Raw genomic sequence first — 17,015 nt, 5'->3', positions numbered from 1 at the left:
AAAAACATGTGACATTTGGTCCTTGGTTTATAACTCAAGATTACCCTATAAATAGAAACGAGTAGTAGTAGTAGAGATGATGTCTTGTATATTGTCAACCATCTTGGACTTGGAAAATTATAAACGAACTTGTTAAACAAAAAGACTCGAGGATTTTGTACTACTACTGTTGCCGTTAGAAAAGAAAAAAAAAATGATGTCGGGAGGGCTTTATTAGCTAACGATCAAAGGAACTGTCTCTTTCGGCGTGGGTTTTGTTCTGTTCAATGTGTTCATACCACTGTGTGGGTAACGTTGGAAGGAGAGACGCGTATGATCTTATAAAGTGTTAACATAATGTTTAGCAAAAAGAAAGTGTTTAACATAATGATTGCGGCTATTAGGTTTCATACACAAGATGGGCGACGAGTTAATCAATTTTTGGCTTCCCAAAGAATTGCACCTAACCATATAAGTATAAAAATAAGAAGTGCTGGAGTTTGAATTACTTTTAGAATATTTGGATTCTTTTTGTATGTAAAAATTGGTTTATGAGGGACGAGTTCGGGAATCGGGTGCGGCTAGTAGTGGCCAAGAATCTGATACCAATATCTTTCCAAAGCTGCTGCTTTCTATCGCATCCCTCCATTTTCAAACTGATTCTTAAAGGTTCCTTTCGATTATTAGTATTCGAATATTATGCATGCATCTCCTTTTCTATATCTCTAGTGTGTTTACACCATCCTCGAGCTCGAGTTATATAGACAAAGCTTTATCTAACCAACTAGGCTAATGATTTTTTTTTAATGTGATTTTAGGTGGTTTCTACATATACAAGCTGGCGGGCATCTAGTCTGGTTCAATACTTCATCTATTTTCACATGAACTTCTTTTATATATAGTTCGAGTTAACTATCTATATAACATATATAGTATATCGTTTTGACATGGTATCAAGAGTTGGTGGTATCATTTTTTTTTGTCGACTGGATAGAGTTGGTGGTATCAAATCCAAAAAAAAAAGACATTTTAACTAGAAATATATACAGTAATCAGTATGAACGAAGTTTGTCATGTCTAAGTTAAGAAAAAAATCAACTGAGGTTGGGCTAATGTCCCGTGAAAGATAATTCTAATACGGTGAATCTGCAATTCGATTCCTGTGGACCACCAAAAAATTTATAAATGTAGGCATTTTTGGAGCCCATAGCTTAATCAGTTGATTTCGCAAAGAAACTGTGATTAACTCAAAAAAAAAAAGTTAAGAAAAGAAGGAAAAAGAAAATTTACGGTAAAAATGTGAAAGAATAAGTCTAATATGGGCTTTCTAGTTATTATATAATAATTTGCCAAAATATTCCACTTTTGCTTCAACTGAGTAGGAAGAAGCTGGGCTTGTCTGCCTACTGGCTATGGTTTTTGTATGGCTTTTTATCTTAACTTTTCTGGGCCTGTAAGAGTAATATCCTCAAAAAGAACAAAAACCGCTAGAAGGAGGGGTCGAACCTCCGACCTTGTGGTTAACAGCCACACGCTCTAACCAACTGAGCTATTCCAGCTTGATTGGTCACATATGTCTATAAACAATTTAGTTTTAATAGTTTAAGTAAATTGAATATGGAGGGAATGTCATTTCACTCAAACCAGAGACTGATCCAAAATACAAATGTCTAGAAAAACTCTTATAAGTTATAACTTCAATCCAACGTCTTTTATTCGTCTTCTCCAGAAAGTCATTCCCTTTACTCTTTCCTCGAACCTTCTCTCTTCTCCCACAAACGTCTCCAAGAATACGATTCCCTACGTACTCACACAGGCTCAAGCGCTCCGTCGCTCCCCGCTCCTTACGTCATCGAGAAAGATCCCATTTCGCTTGATTTAGAGACTGTCTCTACGCTCATTGAATCAATGAAACTGGTGAAAGCTTTGGCTTTGGTTGAAGGTATTGGTCAAAGGAGGGTTCGTTGATGCAAGTGAGAGAAATCTCAGGAGATGAAGATTTTGGGTATAAGAAAGCATTCACGGAGGGAGATTCACAAGAAGCTGAGAACAAAAGTTTTCAGGACAGAAGGACAAAAGATATTGATTGTCTCTAGATAGTGTTTTGACACGTGGCATTGCTAATATGAGGAGCAACTTGATTAGGAAAAAGTTTTTAGTTAAAAAAGATTGGCTTTTATTAAAGGAGAGCTAATCCCTACATTATAGGAATACCCTTGGTTTTAAAGAATTCTGGAGAAAAAAAAGACCAAATGGATTAACTCTTTCATTTTGTTCAAACCTTTGACCCTTAAGGATTTTATCCTTTTGTTTTGTGTTTTATGTATTAACTGTTTGATGGATTGGTCATTGTTCCAGCCTCAAGAAGAACACAAACTTTTAACTGTTTTATGTATTTAGACGTTCTTCCTTTCATTGAGGTCAATACTTATCAACCTATTCGTTCTTAGAACCTTTTGCTCATTTCCATTTGATTTATAGACGGAGGAAAAGATTACTAACGAAGGCAGCCATTGCCTGTAAAGCACAAGGTAGGGTTCATTTGAACTTTGGATAGATATTCATTGGACATGCTGTTGAATAATGTAGAACATGACATAGTTTTTCGTTCTTTTTTGCTTTTCAGCAATGGAAAAGAATCATAAGAAAGGACACAATAAAAAGGGTTTTAATCTAAAGAAGCATAGAAAAGGTGATCCAAGACCAACCAATAAAGGAGGGAATGATGAGAAGCCTGTTTTGTTCCAGTTGGGGAGCATTGCTATGGTCAGTGATGCTCGTCTCAAGGCAGATCCAGAGATCACCAACAGCATACCTGCATCTCCTTCCTTGTCTTCATCATCTTCCTCAGGGAATAACAATGCAAAAGAAAGGAAACTATCAGAGTTACAAAGCTCATCAAACACATTTGGGTCACAAGTCTCTGGTGTGACGCATGCATCATCAGTAGAGCCTGCGCTTCTTTCGTCGCCTTCTGTTCAGTTGATGGATAGAGAAGGATCTGACCAAGTCTCCCAGAGAAACTCTTTACCGATCTTGGAGAGAAACTTGAGCGCGGTCTCGAATGATTCTCTGTTTAGTCTAAGCATAGGTGATAACGGGATAACAAGAGATGAGTTGTTTAGTTACCGTGACTTCAAGGCTGGAGAGCTTTTGAAATCTAGTGAGCTGTTGTCTTTCTGCCCTTCTGTCGATGTTCCTGTTGACTCTTCCGATATTGGTAAGAGCTTTGATTTGGAGGACAAAGCGAGTGAGTTGTTAGAAAGTGACAGTGATGATAAGTCGTCAACCTCGGAGGTATCGTGGAGGAACCTTGGTGATAACTCAGACGAAGCGCCAAGCAGCACGCAGTCAGTTTCATCTCCAATGTGAGTTTGTTGTTACTTCACACATCATCTCATTGTAATAGTTTTTTTTATTGCAGGGAACAAGAACTTATGTTTTGAGGATTTGTTGTTTTAATACAGAACAAAAAAGAAGAAGAAGAAAAAGAAGGTGAAGAAAAAGAATACACAGCAGCAGAAGAAGAGATGTTCTTGGTTGTGTTGCAAGGACACTGGACCGTGCTTCTCTTGTTGCCAATGGCCAAATAGTGATTACGACCTCTCTTGTTGCAAGCGTCTAAAATATTGTTTGTGCTGCTGCGGACTGCCCCAATGCTGCTTCTCTTCTTGTAGCTGGTTCTTTTGCTGCTGTTCAAGGTACATTGCTATTACCAGGCTTCTGCTCTTTAGACAATGATTGTTTCAACTGAAAAGTTTAACAAACAGTGGTTTCTTTTGTGTGTTGCTACAGTTCTTCAAAGAAGTTAATAGATGATGAGATAGCTATGCAGAAACCACAGAAGGCAGAGTCCAAAACATCTCATAATTGGTTCTGTTGCTTTCCTTGTTGTGCTTCTTAGTTTAGATTACTACCCACTATGTTTTTTTTCTGTAGCTAAAGGGATTAAAAGAAAATTTAGATTTTACACAGATATAAGTGTTTCTTGCTTATTAAGACTGAGAACAGTTGTCAAGAAAAGAAGAACAACAATATGATTTTCTTTTTTTTTCATCAACTCAGATGAAGCAGGAAAATAAATATTCTTGCTTATTAAGAACAGCTACCAAAAAAAAGGAAGAAAATTTCATAACTAAATTTTTTGTTGACCTCCTTAATACTTCAGTTTTTTTTTTTGCTATACAGTTTAATATATCAACTTATTTTGTCCATTTTAATACACTAACTTTTTAAAATGTGTTCAATTTTCATACTCATACTAAGCTCATTTAATCAAAATATTAATATTTTCTTTTTCTTTTTCAAAATTAAAAACAAATCTTAAACATAGGAAAAATAATGAAATATTCTTTATATACTAATAAAGTTATTTAGCTTTAAACTCCAACGAATTATCAAATAACTTACTAATAATAATCAAATAACTTGCAACTAATTTTCAAGTAACAAGTAATAAAAAAGGTAAGCAATTTGCAAATCAATCATTTTTAGCAAATATTTGAAACAGCAAGTATTCATTTTCAAAAAATCAACTACAATTCCAAAATTTTACTATTCGTACAAACTAAACTGAATACCAAATATACGGAAGATACTAAATATTTGGCTTGAACCAATCAAATTATAAAATTTTCTTAAGATTTCAGCAACGGTCACATGTAAGCAAAAATTACTTTTTGACTTCTCCATTAATATATAGTAGGATATATCTATACTATAATATTACTTTTGTCCTAAACCGAAAATGGTTAGTGGTTTACCAAGTACAATCAGATAAAATAAAAAACCAGACAAATTAAATCAGAAAACCAACGAAAATCCTAGATAACCAGAGTGTTACTCTACTTGAAGAAAACAACAATGGTTCATTTTAGGTACGGATGTTCGGTTCGGTTCTTTTGATTTTTGATTTTTCGGTTTTAGAGATATAGAAACCGTTCAGTTATTTATGAAATTACGTTCGGTTTCGGTTCTATTATTTTGGTTTCGGTTCGGTTCAGGTAACAAATATAAAAACCGGCTAATATCCAATAAAATTTTGGTTCCCAGTTCGGTTCCGGGTTTTCGCTTAATTTTGGATAATTTGGATTAAAAATACATAAATTTTGTTTTTACAGGTCAAAAATTGGGTAATTCGGATAAATTTTAATAGTTTAAATGAAAATTATCCGGGTCAGTTCTTTAGAGTAATTCAAATCATTTTAAATATTTTAGATAAAAATATTTGGATAATCCCTTTTTTCGGGTAGTTTGGTGTATAAATAATGTTTTTAGAATACTTGTTAATGTTTAAATTAAAATAACTAATACTTTTAGATATATAAACTGTATTCGGATATGCGGGTACTATTCTCGGTTCAGTTCCGGTTCGGCTGTCAGTAAATATGCTGAGGCCTAGTTCATTTCATGTCTTGCTCGACCACAAACTCATCAAGTGATACTCGGTGACCTGTGTGTGTCCAGGTCGTATAGCTTTATTCAATTGTCAACAAACAAGTCGCATAAGTTTCTAAGTTTGTGAAAAGCAATATAAAACACTTGATGAGTTGAGAAAAAAAAACAATTGGTGACCAGTCAACATAACAAGGGATTAAGTTTATTTTATGGAAAAAATGGTTTTAATCATATATGGAAATATATAAGGTTTGTTTATTTTTTTAAAATATTTGGTGACTATACTTTTCATATTTAGTAATGATTATTCATAGATTACAGATTATACTCGGTGTAGAAATAAGATAAGGGAGTTGAACTTAAATTCTACACTTCTCTTCTAAAAACTTGAGATGTTTGTAGATTATATACTCCTAAAATTTTAGAGCGACAGGTTAAAAGTAAAATATGCATTTAAAATAAATTTAGAAAAAATTGAAATATATAGAGTATTTATTCTAATAAAAGTAGACGATGTGATTTTCCCGTGCTCAGGCACGTTTATTTTTGTTAATTATACATAGGTATCTTGACTCCACAGAAGTGATCCAGACTAGTCACATGTTACTACGTGTCGATCTCCTTTCCCTGGTGATACCGAAATATTAATTTTCCAGTGGTCAGAACTCGAACCCTGGTGGCTTCACCGTATTAGACTTTTTCTCTCAAGTTAATCACCACCAGACCACAAACCTTAGTTCATGCACGGTAATAAACATTATTATGTCTAAATCTTAATTAGATACATGTGACTTCAAGTATAATATTTGCCATTAGTTCAAGTATTCGCTTTTGGTATATTGAATTTAATCTATTCTTTTAAATTGAACAATATTTTTTAATATTATGTTAAAATTGAATTCTTATTTTTTAGCTTCCGGTCATTCAAAATCCTCTTATACTTGTAAATATTTTGTGAAATTTTAAAGCTTGATATATGATGTTTCAGAAATAAATAAGGAAAATCATATTAAATCCGAATTGCATTAATAAACATAACTTGTACAATTTTGAAAATTCATGCATATATATATTAATATAAATAAAATAAATAAATCATAATTACTGGTTATTTCTTATTTGACTGTTGATACTTTGAATGGTTTGGTTATTCATACTTTGTAAAGTATAAAAGTCTATATACATCAAAAGTTTATAGATATGTTTTTGGATAAATATAAAGAAAAATTTGTTTATATATATAATTATAAGTTTAACATTTTATAAATGTTTATTTTTATTATTTATGTGCTTTTTCAGAAAAGGAAATTCAATTTAAATACTAATTAAAGTTTTATTGAAAATGAAATAAAAATGATTGTCAGTAATGGGAATTATGTATAACTTTTGGTTCATTAAAACTATCTGTGTAATTCAATTTTGTGAAAATATGATATTAGATGATTTGTTTTAATATTTTTTCTTTTCAATCATTTGATCAAAACATATTCATAATTTCAATCATTTGATTAAAACATATTCATAATAAAATATTATGATCCTTTAAAAAAGTATAATAATATTATCTTTTAACAAAAAAATTTCTAAATTTCTTGTCAACTTTTTCTGTGAAGTTATTTTTGTGAAGTTATTTTTATGCATATATAAAATATAGATTAATAAAATTTCTAGCTATTTCCTTTTTACTAAGATTATTTTGGGGAAATATTAAGAATAATAAAATATTTTAAAAACATATGATCTTGTAAAAATATATTATATATTAAGTTTTTCGTCTATATATAAAAATATATATGTTTACGTTTAAAAAAAAAATCTTTTTTACTATTTATGTGCTTTTGTAAAAAGGAATACATAAATGAAAAAGTTTACTAAAATTTATTAGGAAAAAAATAAAAAACGATTGTAATTAATGGCAATTGAATATAATCTTTTTAGTTCACTAAGGGTACTAAGTAATTAACTATCGTGAGAATTAACGTTTGGGCGATACATATGAAAGTAACTTTTCAGATAATATTATAAAGATTGCCTATCAAAACGTTGAATTTAATTTCCACTAAGCCATTTTGATATAATATAAAATTTATTATTGGTACAGTAAAATTTGAAATTTTTATTTAGTAAATTTTTGAACCCATAAAAATACTACTATATTGGTATATATGTTTTTTGTATTGTTCCTATTATTCGTATAAAAAAATTGAGTTTATAAAAATATTAATTTCATGAGATTTCATTAACATTGATTAACAGAAAGGACAATAAAGGTAAAAATAGGACAAAAATGGTGTTATCCTATAAAAACAATCATACTAAATATTTGGTCAATATTTCCAATTTTCCTAAATTCATTACCATGATTGGAAGATTCATAAAGAAAAGAAATCTATATATTTGTTTACATGTACAAACACAAACAAGACCAACACTATAAGTTTTCAACAAATAACTAGAGTAAAGGTAAATTGGTTTATATTAAAACAAAAGTTATGGCTACAAAGAAATTTCCATCTCTTCTATTACTTTCCATGATGGTGTTTGCTCTCATCATTTTTCCCATTGATTCGGCCTTTCCAGGTAAACGTATTTCTTTGTTTAGATATGGACTGTCTCAAACCCAAAAATCTTTTTTAATCCAAACTTTTTCAATCCTTCAAAAAATAAAATTAAAACCAAGTCTAGAGTCACTAAACACAAAACAAAAGCCCCTTCAGATTTGACCAAAAAGTTCATGATTCTTATATGCAGTATGTTAAAATATTGAATTGATTTATTTTGGTCTTGATGTATTGCTAATTTGTGTTTATGATGAATCAATTAATTAGGACTTTATTACAAATGTACGGTGGACGGATGTACACTTACACCAGCATGTTCGGTAAAATGCAAGTCTATGGGGTTCCTTAGAGGAGGTGAATGTCGAATTTATAGCTATGGCGGTGCTTGTTGCTGCGAATGCACTGATAAATCATGTATAAATATTGCAGGATCTAGTCCTTGTCCGTACTAATCATTTGTTCAATCTATATGCACTCTTAATTATACATGAATAAAAAAACCATATATTGAAATAAGTTTCATCTTTAAACGATCTACATTGTCTCATCCAACCAAAAATTATCATCTCTTCTTGTACTATATGTACTCTCAATTCACAACATCACACGCCAATGCGCCATCACAATCAAATCCCAACTCGCTATATGTATGATATATGAAATTTAGATATATATACAATCAAGTTGTTTGGTTTCTTCTATCGTTTACTTGGCCACTCATAACAAAGCAAAAGCTTGAAACTTAGCTTATCTGAACTGAAAAAATCAGTCAAATGGTTCGTTTGATTGGTTCATGTTCTGTTTCGGTTGAGCGGGATAACCATCAAGTATTTTTCGGTTATTTTCCAAAATTTTGAGCATTTAAAAATATTTTGCATAGTTTTCAAATTTTTTTTTTTGATATGAGTTGTTTTCTATAAAGAAGGGATATATTGGTCTATATTGAACCAAAATATTTCGGTTTGATCCAATTTATATGTGGTCCTTTATATACATGCATAATGGATTGTTTGCTAAATCAAGATCTAATCAGCAAACTACTGATAAAATAATTCGAGAAATAAAAGATTATTATCACCAAAAACACTGAGTATTGAGTATTCTTTATCAAATATCCATGAGATATTTTTTTTTAAATTATAGTAGATTGTAATCACCGCAAAATAAAATAACAACTAACAATATATATCTAGACTATCAAATACATGCAGATGGTATATTTAAACAGAACATAAGTTTGTAGTTTGTGTATTTATATAATAAATCATATTATATTTCATTAATTAGGTGATAATCCGCGCTTTGCGCGGAGTGAAAGTTAAAATAATTTTTATTTGTTGTATTTTGTATTCAAGTTACATATTATTCATATATATATATATATGTATTGTGTCTCTATAATAATAAAACAGCTTTTCTCATTTGGAAAACATAAAAAGAAACTAATAAAAGTAAATGAACCACAGAACTGAAATCTGTAAACAAATCGAATAAGGCCCAAATGGAAATATAGGCTGTACTAATAAAATTGATTGCAATAATGTTATTGGGCCTTTTTGTTAGAAAGTTCAGTTTTCCAAGGTTACCAATTAATTAAGGCCCGCGCCAGCTCAAGACTTTATTTGTATTTGGTCGGTCAAGTGGCATAAACTGTAAATCTTCTAGTAACGAAAGGACATTTTTTCGAGGGGTACGAGTCCGAGAGGCGCTGAGAAGCTGACACGTCAGCTTTGTACCTTAAGTTCATTTTTTTAAAATGCTTCTCAATTAGTATATAAGAGATCGTAAATGAAATGTTATACCGGTAGAAAAACATAATTAATAAATTAACCATTTATCATATTCATATTCCCTATATATTAGTTGAAAAATATTACAACTTATTTTTGTAACCACATGTTATCATTATGATGATTCTTAGAACCATTAGAAAAATAAGTTGGTCCACCTAATTATATAATAAATTTTTTATTAAACTAATTATAAATTTATTATTAATGTTCTGTATTATTTGCCCTAAATAAAAGTTACGGAATTACCTAATGTGGCTAAAATATATAATAATTAATGATTTTAAATAATAAAAATTTGATAAAAAAATAGTATATCTTCTATCACACTTTTTAATTTTAAATTATTAAAATAAATTAAAAAATCACACTAACCATATGATAAAATTTAGATTTTTCTGTATCTGTTATATTTTGAATTTTTTAAAAATAATTATAAATTACTAAAACTGTTAAAAATCTCACATTTAAATTTTATGATCCATTTCTTGTTATGACAAAATAAAAATAATTACAAAATTATATAAATAAAAAATCTAATTTAATTAAGTATTAAAAAGTCCAATCAGTCCACGATGCACCAAAAACTGCAGTTGCTAGTACGAACTATGAAATTGAAAATTATAGAGATAATCAAAGGACTGTTCCAACGATAAACTTGAATCAATTTGAGTTTCTAAGCCATTCAGTATTTTACTAATACATGCACATCATCAAAATCTTTTTAAAAAAATCATAATTGAAAAGGGGAATCTCAAAACCTAACCTTCAATTTTGGAGAAAAAAAAACGAGATAAAAATCGAACACCTACTGGTTCTTAATCAGCGATGAAAGCTTCGCCCACCTTGTGCCAACGCCGATTTACGCTGTCAGAGAAAACAAGGTCACTTAGAGTACATAAAAAACAAGGTTAGAAAAAACAAGGGAGGAGGAAATAGAAAAATACCACAGATGAAAGAAGAAAGAGGAAGGAAAGATGGCACGACAACGTAGAATTAGCAGGCGAACCAAGACGCACCGGAGAGAACACATTGATGGAGAAGCGTTGGGTTTAGATTTTTTTTTTTAAACTTTATTTACATTTATTATACCATATTATAACTCTATTTAATTATTATTTATGTTATTACATTTTAATTACTTTTATAAATCTAAATATGAAGGACTAAAGTGGTTTTCCTTATAGTTTGTACTAAGGGGACATGGATTAGTAAAATCATTCTGAATTATAGGATATTATAATCGCCACAAAATAAGGTAACAAATAAGTTTTTAAACAAAACATAAGTTTAAAGCTTATGTGTTTTAGAATGAATCTTGTATAATGCTTAATTAATCATACGTATCATGCTACCGCTAGAACAACATAATAAATTAGGTATGTATGATATATATCTTACTAAACGATTTGGATGAATTGGAATTAGTCATGTTCAAGGAGACTGCATATCTAATTCAAGTATTTTACGGATGCATAATGATTTGAAAGACCTTAGCCATTTTTAGAATTTTCTGCATGGTATAAATAAATCTAAAGTTATTATATAGACCATAACAAACTTATCAATTATTTATTTTTTAAATAAATATTTAGTCAACAAACTAGTGATAAAATAATTCAGGAATTATATTATTATTATCACCGAAAAACGTTGAGAATTGTTTATCAAATATCCATGCACGAGATATTATTTTGTATTTTATATTATAGTATATTGTAATCACCACAAAATAATGACTAATAATATATATAGATATATATAGTCTACCAAATACATGTAAATGGTGCATTTAAACAAAAAGTTTGTGTGTTTATAGTCGACAAATTGATGATAAAATAAAATAATTCAAGAATTAAAATATTATTATCACAAAAAACATTGAAGATTATTTATAAAATATTCACGAAATATTCTTTTTTTTTTAAATATTATTTTACAAAGAACTCTCATCATCGAGACAACTAGTTCATTATCTGCCCACGTTCGATAACAAAGCATGCACGTACAAGCTTTTGGCTATAAAAACTCCCAGAAACCAACGATACTTCGGACCCTAAGAAAAAGAGCTCAATTAAATAAATAAAGAGAAATATGATGAAGTCGATGATTTGTCTCTCTCTCGTCCTACTCCCATTGATCACCGTCGTGGACGGTGGCTGGTCTTCTATTCTCAACCCTCCTGCCAATTAAGTTTCCGGTCAATGCATTGGACCCCAAGATCGTTGAGATCGCCAAGTTTGCGGTCTCGGAGCATAACAAGGAGTCGAAGGCGAATCTTGTACGAGAAGGTCGTCAGAGGAACCTGGGATTGGACGTCGCTTCGGCATAGCGGCATAAAGTACAATCTGATCATATCTGCCAAGGATGAAGTCGATGGTATGAGTAAAACTTATGAGGCCATCGTGATGAGGTATTCAAAATTTACGGCTTGGAATGAACTCAAGTCTTTCAAGGCCGTCGTCGTGTAAGATGTTTTGGATTGTGTAATTTGGTCTCCCGTAAGTCTACGCCACCCTTCCATGATCCTTGATAATGATTATTATGTTATGTGTGCTGTTTCGATAAATAAGAAATGTGTTATGTGTGTTGTTTCTTTATTTCTATTGTACAAAAATAAAATAAGAGATATATGTGTCTGTTGTTTGTTTCTGTAATATAAATAAAATAAGTGTGTTGTTATGTGTGTTGTTTCTAAAGTCTCAAGGACGATCCGAGATCACAAACAGCAGACCTGCATCTCCGTCGTTATCTCCATCATCCTCAGGGAATAACAATGCAAAAGAAAGGAAACTATCCGAGTTACAAAGTTCATCAGACACACTAGCTAGGGTCACAAGTCTCTGGTGCGACTCATGATGAATCAGTGGAGCCTGCGCTTCTTCTTTTGTCGGGAGGTTTCAAGGGGACCAACATTTTCACGCTGAGATCTCGTCTCTTGAAACGGTTAGGCATCCGAATCTCATCATGTTAATCGGTTACCACGCTAGCGAGAAAGAGATGTTCCTTATCTACAACTACTTATCCGGAGGGAACCTTGAAGACTTCATCAAAGAAAGATCGAAGCCTGCTCTTGAGTGGAAGATCCTTCACAAGATTGCTCTCGATGTAGCGGATGCTCTCGCCTATCTTCACGAGCAGTGTTCACCCAAAGTCTTGCACAGAGACATCAAACCGAGCAACATACTCTTGGACAATAACTACAACGCCTATCTATCTGACTTTGGCCTCTCAAAGCTCTTGAGGACTTCACGGTCTCATGTCACAACAGGGGTGGCTGTAACATTCGGCTATGTTGCTCCGTAATACGCAATGACTTGCCGTGTCTCGGAGAAAGCAGATGTTTACAGTTATGGTATTGTCATCTTGGAGTTGATATCGGATAAGCGAACTCTTAATCCTTCTTTCTCATCTCACGACAATGGATTCAACATTGTCTCGTCAAGTCAAAGCTAAGGATGTTTTCACAAAGGGACTATGGGAGACTGATCCCCTGGATGATCTGGTCGAGGTTCTGCATTTAGCACCCAAATGCACGGTCGATAGCCTCTCGATAAGGCCAACGATGAAACAAGGTGTAAAACAACTGAAACGAATCCAGCCTTCTAGATTGTGATCAAGGAGATTTGTTATTAGAGGATTTGTACAGCAGCAAGCAAACAAGTGCGTAGCCATTCGAAGCTTTTTTAGCTTTTTGTTTTTATTTTTCAAATCTGTTTCCTATTTTGAGAGTAGTAGGGTTTTTATTTGTGTACTCAACACCATATGCATCATTAATGTTACTCTCTTAAAAGTTAAAACTGATAACAATGTTTTGTTTCTGCTTCTCTGTATAAAGTAAAAATACAAATATAAAATTGAAAAAAATACCAGAATCAGACAGCATATATATGTTGTCTGAACTAAAACTCTTGAGCATCTTCTTCTCTAAAATCTGGCCTTAAAAATAAAGGGGATCAAATGAAGAGAGGGGGTTTCTAAAAGAGATTAGAAAGAGAAGAAGTGTCGACAATAATATGCCTAAGAGGATGATCAACATGAGGACCACCAGCATGTTTAACGAAGTCAGCAGGAGACAAGATATCACAATGGCAGGCACACATGATCTTCACTTCTTCTCCATTACCGTATCGATAAAGAATCCCATCAACTCTCTTCCCGTTAGGTCCATCTCCCCTGGTGAACACACATGGCATCTCATTTTTCCCGTTCCCTAGTGGTGGTGGCTCTATCCTCATGTCCACTGAACTCAATCTTCTTAGCCCATTATCTGGCATTGCCATTGCTTCCTGTTGATGTTGTTGCTGTGGCAACGGTAAGCTTCTTGTTTCTTCGCTAGATGCTTGAATGAATCAAAACACCACTGTTTCTTAGAATACATTGTTACCAAAAAAAAGAGTATTTGGTACGTCTAAAACTTTAAATATTCATATCTAAGCAAATGACCTTTCAGGTCCCAAAAAGGTGGAAACAATTTGTATCAAAGATTAGGCTTAATTTCCAGCAGCAGAAACTAACTAACTTAGTGTGTCTAATGATTTTCAGATTGATGCATTCATTTGGTTGTAGTTCGAGTTTTAACAAAGTTTAAATATTTGTGTAATGATGATCAGAACAGTATACCTTGACGAGATTTGGTTTCCATCTCGGAAACACTTGAAGAACTTCCACGAGAGACTTGCAGCGAATCATGAGCAGCACTGTGTTGTCGTAAAAGTCCACCATCGTTAGCCGTCCCTGACCACCGTGGCAGTACCAACCGCGGCCTACCTCGCCGCCTCGTAGGGGTGGAACCTTCTCCCAGAACACTATCATTATTAGCTTCGGGTGGTTTGATGATGTTCCCTCCGCCGCTGCCTCTGGCACGAAGCTTCTCGCTTCTCCTTCTCTTGGCCTCCATTCTCCTTAAACTCTCCATCTCCTTCCTCCTCCGCCACTCTTCCTCCGTCTCCACCGGCAACGACGTCGCTCTCGTCAAAGCCATATGTCCCGCCACGGATGTCTCGACAGGCCTCATCTCTGTCTCTGGCTGATGATTCTCCCGGAAAAAAGGCATCGTGGGGCCCACGACAGAGGAAGATCTCGCGAGCTTGCTTTTGTCAACTCCGAACCTCCCGCCAAGAGATAAACTAAGATCCAACTCAATCTCCTCATCTTCTTCTTCTTCACCATCTACAACTTTAGCTGAGATAGGGGGAAATCTCTGAAGCAGATCTCTTGGGAACATACTTCTACTCATTTATCTAGTTCTCTCGTTTGCTTCAGACATGAAGAAGAGAACACTGTACTGAGAGATGATGTAACAGTGATCCGAGTTAAATAAGATTAGATTTTGATCCCACCCATATCCAATATCTCAGAAAATAAAGTTCACAATCTTTCTCTTTGATTTCTTTCCCTAGAAAAGAAATTCACGAATGTTTTATTTCCTGTTAGTTACTTTCTTGGGGAGACCAGAAAATACATTCAATGGATGAGACAGGACTAGAGAACTTGAAGTTCTCAGTACAAGAGCAAAACCGAATATTCACTTCCATTTAGATTAGTCTACCATTCCCCCCCTAATTATTTTTTCTATTTTCTGCTTAAATTTGTATCAAACAAAAGTAGGAACTGTAATACCCAATTTGAGTATGTAAGAAAAATATAATAAGCTACCATTTACACATTATATATTCAAATAAACTGAATAAATAAATTGTATGGGCATGTAGAAGAAAAGAAAATGACGAGAATAGCCAATGTATGAGAAGAGCAGAGAGAAAAAGGGCCAAGTGGAGATCAGATGATCCCTCACATTGACACGTTTTAGTACGGCTTCAGAGTTTTTATTTTTCCTTTAAATTATTGTTTTTAATCTCGTTGTCCCCTTCCTTTATTTGCCCTATTATTATTGCTCCTTTGTAAACAATGCCTTTTTTTTTTATTATTCACTGGCTACTTACGTGTCGTCCTCACCGTAAAGGTGGGGAGGGGAAGTGGACACGTGTCTTCGTAAAGTGTACTTGACACGTGTATCTCTGTTATGTTAAGTCCGAGTCAGAGGAACGGCTAAGGTTCATCGTAATCAGGTCCTACAATGGTACCAGTGTAACATTCTAAGCATCCAATACTTTTTCAGTCCGAACAATAATACCATTACTTTATGAACAAGTGTACAAGTGAGAATTTTTTAAGGTTTGGTTTAGATTAGTGATTCAGATGAAACATGATATTTAAAATTCTTTATATTCCGATTTGACTACCTAGATTATTTTTATTTTATTTAAATAATGAAAATAGCCGTTTGGTAAATAAAAAACATAAACTTATTATCACTTTTTAGATAGTGCTAGATGAGATTAAACATACGGAAACATGTAGATGTTTCGTTAGAGTAATATTGTATGAAGAGATAGATGGACATATGAATCACTTGGAATATCATGAAGAAAACAGATTTACGCAGTGTTTTTTTGACCGGGTTGAACATGAACCGAAAATAATTCGGGTTGGATTAATGTTAAAACCCAACTAAAATCAAACCAATTGAAAATCTCTATTGAACCGTCAAAAACCCAGAAATCGGCGACCCAGTGAACCGGTCAAACCCCGGTTCGCATATAAGCCAATTTTTTTTTTAATGAAACAATTCATTTTTCTTTTTTTTTAAAGTAAAAATAAGATTTATCAAAGATTAATAAAATATCATCTCTTGTCTTTTTTTTGTCGTCTCTATAACTCTTAAACTACAAGATTCACAAAGTTTAATATTCACGTTAAGATATTGTTTTGTCTACTTCTCACTTTTAAAAAAAAATTACTTCATGATCATTTGTTTTGAAGACTTTAAATAATTAAAACATTTTCGTTTCTGAAATTTGTATTTCAAAATATAAATTTTACCTAATCTGTATATAATTTTTTAACGGTGATGAAGATTTAGAGTGATAAGATCTGTGAATAAAGATTACATGTGCTTTTCATATTGATTTTAGATTTTAATTGGTATTTTTAAGTTTTTCTATACATTATGGCCATTTAAACATTTGATTTGATATGATCTATTTTTTTAAAAAAATATGCATATTATTTATAAAATATCATTAAAATTTAGTTTAGTCTAAGTAAACCCGATCGAACCCGATTAAGACCCGATCGAACCACAATGACTCATAAAAATTTTGGTTCGTTAGCCGGTCCGTGGTCCGGTTTTAAAAACACTGGATTTACGCATTTTAACTCAACATGATATGATTTGAAAATCTTAAAATCTTGACATTTCTCCTTGAACATACTTATCTTCTGA

General features: G+C 32.5%; 2 protein-coding genes and 1 non-coding gene across 4 annotated transcripts; 1 reads left to right on the top strand and 2 right to left on the bottom strand.

Annotated features, from left to right (window-relative positions):
• The first annotated feature begins 208 nt into the window (after nt 1-208).
• Nucleotides 209-15,072, top strand: LOC103831326. 2 transcript variants are annotated; one of them, XM_009107223.3, is made up of 6 exons: nt 209-2,510; nt 2,606-3,347; nt 3,447-3,680; nt 3,775-7,956; nt 8,205-14,042; nt 14,341-15,072. In XM_009107223.3, exons 2-4 carry the CDS (start codon nt 2,608-2,610, stop codon nt 3,881-3,883), a joined length of 1,083 nt encoding a protein of 360 aa, XP_009105471.1. In that variant the 5' UTR covers nt 209-2,510; nt 2,606-2,607; the 3' UTR covers nt 3,884-7,956; nt 8,205-14,042; nt 14,341-15,072. The 2 variants fall into 2 exon arrangements, with proteins under 2 accessions (XP_009105471.1, XP_033130247.1); XM_033274356.1 differs by lacking the exon at nt 14,341-15,072 and having other exon boundaries at nt 209-3,347; nt 8,205-9,423.
• TRNAN-GUU lies at nt 1,465-1,538 on the bottom strand. The gene has a single exon. It is a non-coding gene; the product is annotated as a tRNA-Asn (tRNA).
• LOC103831324 (ninja-family protein AFP1) lies at nt 9,809-14,996 on the bottom strand. The gene is given in 2 exon segments (XM_009107222.3): nt 9,809-14,069; nt 14,351-14,996. Coding segments are annotated over 2 exon segments (1,011 nt in total). The 3' UTR covers nt 9,809-13,704.
• Nucleotides 15,073-17,015: the final 1,943 nt, after the last annotated feature.

This window comes from Brassica rapa, chromosome A07, assembly GCF_000309985.2.
Source record: "Brassica rapa cultivar Chiifu-401-42 chromosome A07, CAAS_Brap_v3.01, whole genome shotgun sequence".
NCBI lineage: Eukaryota > Viridiplantae > Streptophyta > Magnoliopsida > Brassicales > Brassicaceae > Brassica > Brassica rapa.
The sequence above is the reverse complement of the archived record's forward strand: the minus strand, read 5'-3'. Positions and strand labels throughout refer to the sequence as shown.